This window comes from Carassius carassius, chromosome 43 (genome assembly GCF_963082965.1).
Source record: "Carassius carassius chromosome 43, fCarCar2.1, whole genome shotgun sequence".
Lineage (NCBI taxonomy): Eukaryota > Metazoa > Chordata > Actinopteri > Cypriniformes > Cyprinidae > Carassius > Carassius carassius.
Genome location: NC_081797.1, coordinates 8219107 through 8221052, shown reverse-complemented (window position 1 = coordinate 8221052; position 1946 = coordinate 8219107). Strand labels below are relative to the sequence as shown.

At 31.7% G+C, this 1946-nt stretch overlaps 1 protein-coding gene across 1 annotated transcript; it reads right to left on the bottom strand.

The window, feature by feature from the left end:
- Positions 1-358: 358 nt before the first annotated feature.
- On the bottom strand, positions 359-1208 carry LOC132125024 (C-C motif chemokine 3-like). Its single transcript, XM_059536233.1, has 3 exons — positions 1052-1208; positions 713-830; positions 359-617 (listed from the first exon to the last, which is right to left on the bottom strand). Exons 1-3 carry the CDS (start codon positions 1200-1202, stop codon positions 545-547), a joined length of 342 nt encoding a protein of 113 aa, XP_059392216.1. The 5' UTR covers positions 1203-1208; the 3' UTR covers positions 359-544.
- Between the last annotated feature and the right edge of the window lie 738 nt (positions 1209-1946).

The window sequence follows — 1946 nt, the reverse complement described above, 5'->3', positions numbered from 1 at the left end:
TGAAAGCAGTTTGTTTAATGGACTTCATCCAATCAGGGCTTGGTTATTCAACCTAGATGAGTTATATCTAAAAATACTGTAAAGGGAAATACCCTTTCATTGATCAAAAAAATGATATATTTTCATGTTTGTCATTATGCAAAACATGTTTTATAAGTATTAGTAGGAGTATATATGTTTGCCTTTATTTTAATTAGGCTAACTGCCAATTGTTTTTTCATGTTAGGCTACCTTATTATTCTTAGAACCGTACATTATTAAACAATGTGTTTATGCTGATGACAGTCATGCTGTCTTTCACATTATTTATGCTAGTAATTAATATTTTGAACATTCAAATTAGTCTGACACCAGGTAATCTCATTGCATTTTAATATTTATTTGCATAGATTCAGCCAAGATGAAACGACATTCAAAAGAAATTTCGACATTCAGTATCTCACAGTATTTATGGGGAGATGAAAAAAAAACATTTGAAAGTAAAGGACTGTTGAATAAAGCAATAACAGTATTATTTTGTGCACATGTTTTAAGTTTCACGGTTTCATTGCTTCACTAGTTTCTTAATCCATTCCTCGTCTGGATTCACACAAAATTCCGTTCTTGGTGTTGTAACCCTGAGGGTGAAAGTTTATATAAGTTTCTTTTTTTATTTTGTAATATATTTTATATATTTTTTTCTAAATTATGGATTTCAGAGTTAAATACTTACACAATGCCAGGGGTAGGGCATTTTGCACCTGTCTTCAATGCAGTAACAATTTTCGCGACTGGAATTTGGAAGTCGATAAAATTGAAGCAACATCTCTCCGGAACTGCAGCGGCAACTGCTGTTGGTATATGCAGATATATATATGTTTATATATGTTTTTTTGCTTACAGGAGAATATAAAGTTCACATAAAGTGAACATGCAAAAATGAAACATGCACGAGATTCCATTATGTTACCTGGCTGTATCCATTTTAGTAACTTTAAATTTATATGTACGTTTAAGTCTTATATAGATAACAATTTAGTCAAAAGCAAAACAGAACTTCGAGAGAACTTACGTTGAGCCTCAGAAGTCAATGCCATCAGCAGGACCAGCCCGAACACCAGACACATAGAAGATGCCCTCATGGTTTCAGATTTGTAATTGATCTTCACGCTTTGATAATGAGTTGTTTCAGTTGTCTGAGACAACCTGAGTCTGCACCACATTTTTAAATGCTTTCGGACGTGATGCTAGATAGCAACTCAGATCTGTGGTTTGATAAGGAAGTGTACTGCAGTCCCCCTCCTCTTCTTCGGAGCCCACACGGAGAATCATATTTGCTACACTGGGTTTCTATGCTTTTTGCAAACAGAGATCGTGAGAAGATAAAATACAGGTGTCAGAAGTTTCCAGAACATCCTCAGACAGTGCAGATTTTTTGCTGATGCTCATCACAGGAAATTTAAAAAAGATCTTTTTACTCTTGTACCACCCTTTGTCCAAATCACAGAAGGACTATGGGCTAATTCATCGATTCCATGTGGCAAATTCACTTTCCACGTCTGCATTTACAAAGAGACAAAAAGTACATGACCACTGACATGGATTTTCATTATGCAAATTTTAAACTACATTGGAAACGTGTTGTAATACATAATGGAAATGCTTTGTTATAACTTCATGCATAATTCATGAACAAAAAGAACACTTAACCGGTTTCCTGATGTGAGAAAATCCTGATGCAAATATATTTAAACTTAAATTCAATTCAATTAAAAATTAAATATATTTCAAATATATTTATGTATTATATAAATACTGCATATGTATTATTTAATCAAAGTAATTATTTGTCATGTTCTATTGAATAGTTACAAAAAACATGATATATTTTTAATATCAAATTATTCAAATATTATAAATATTAATTATTTAACATTTAAATATTAAAATATAATTATTATTATGCT

What these genes read in the sequence shown, in the direction of transcription:
- LOC132125024 (XM_059536233.1), bottom strand. Translation starts at nt 1,202, where the DNA reads ATGTGGTGCAGACTCAGGTTGTCTCAGACAACTGAAACAACTCATTAT. An exon ending in ATTGACTTCTGAGGCTCAAC is followed by an intron (nt 831 to 1,051) that starts GTAAGTTCTCTC and finishes ATATACCAACAG; the next exon opens with CAGTTGCCGCTGCAGTTCCG. An exon ending in TGCCCTACCCCTGGCATTGT is followed by an intron (nt 618 to 712) that starts GTAAGTATTTAA and finishes TTTCACCCTCAG; the next exon opens with GGTTACAACACCAAGAACGG.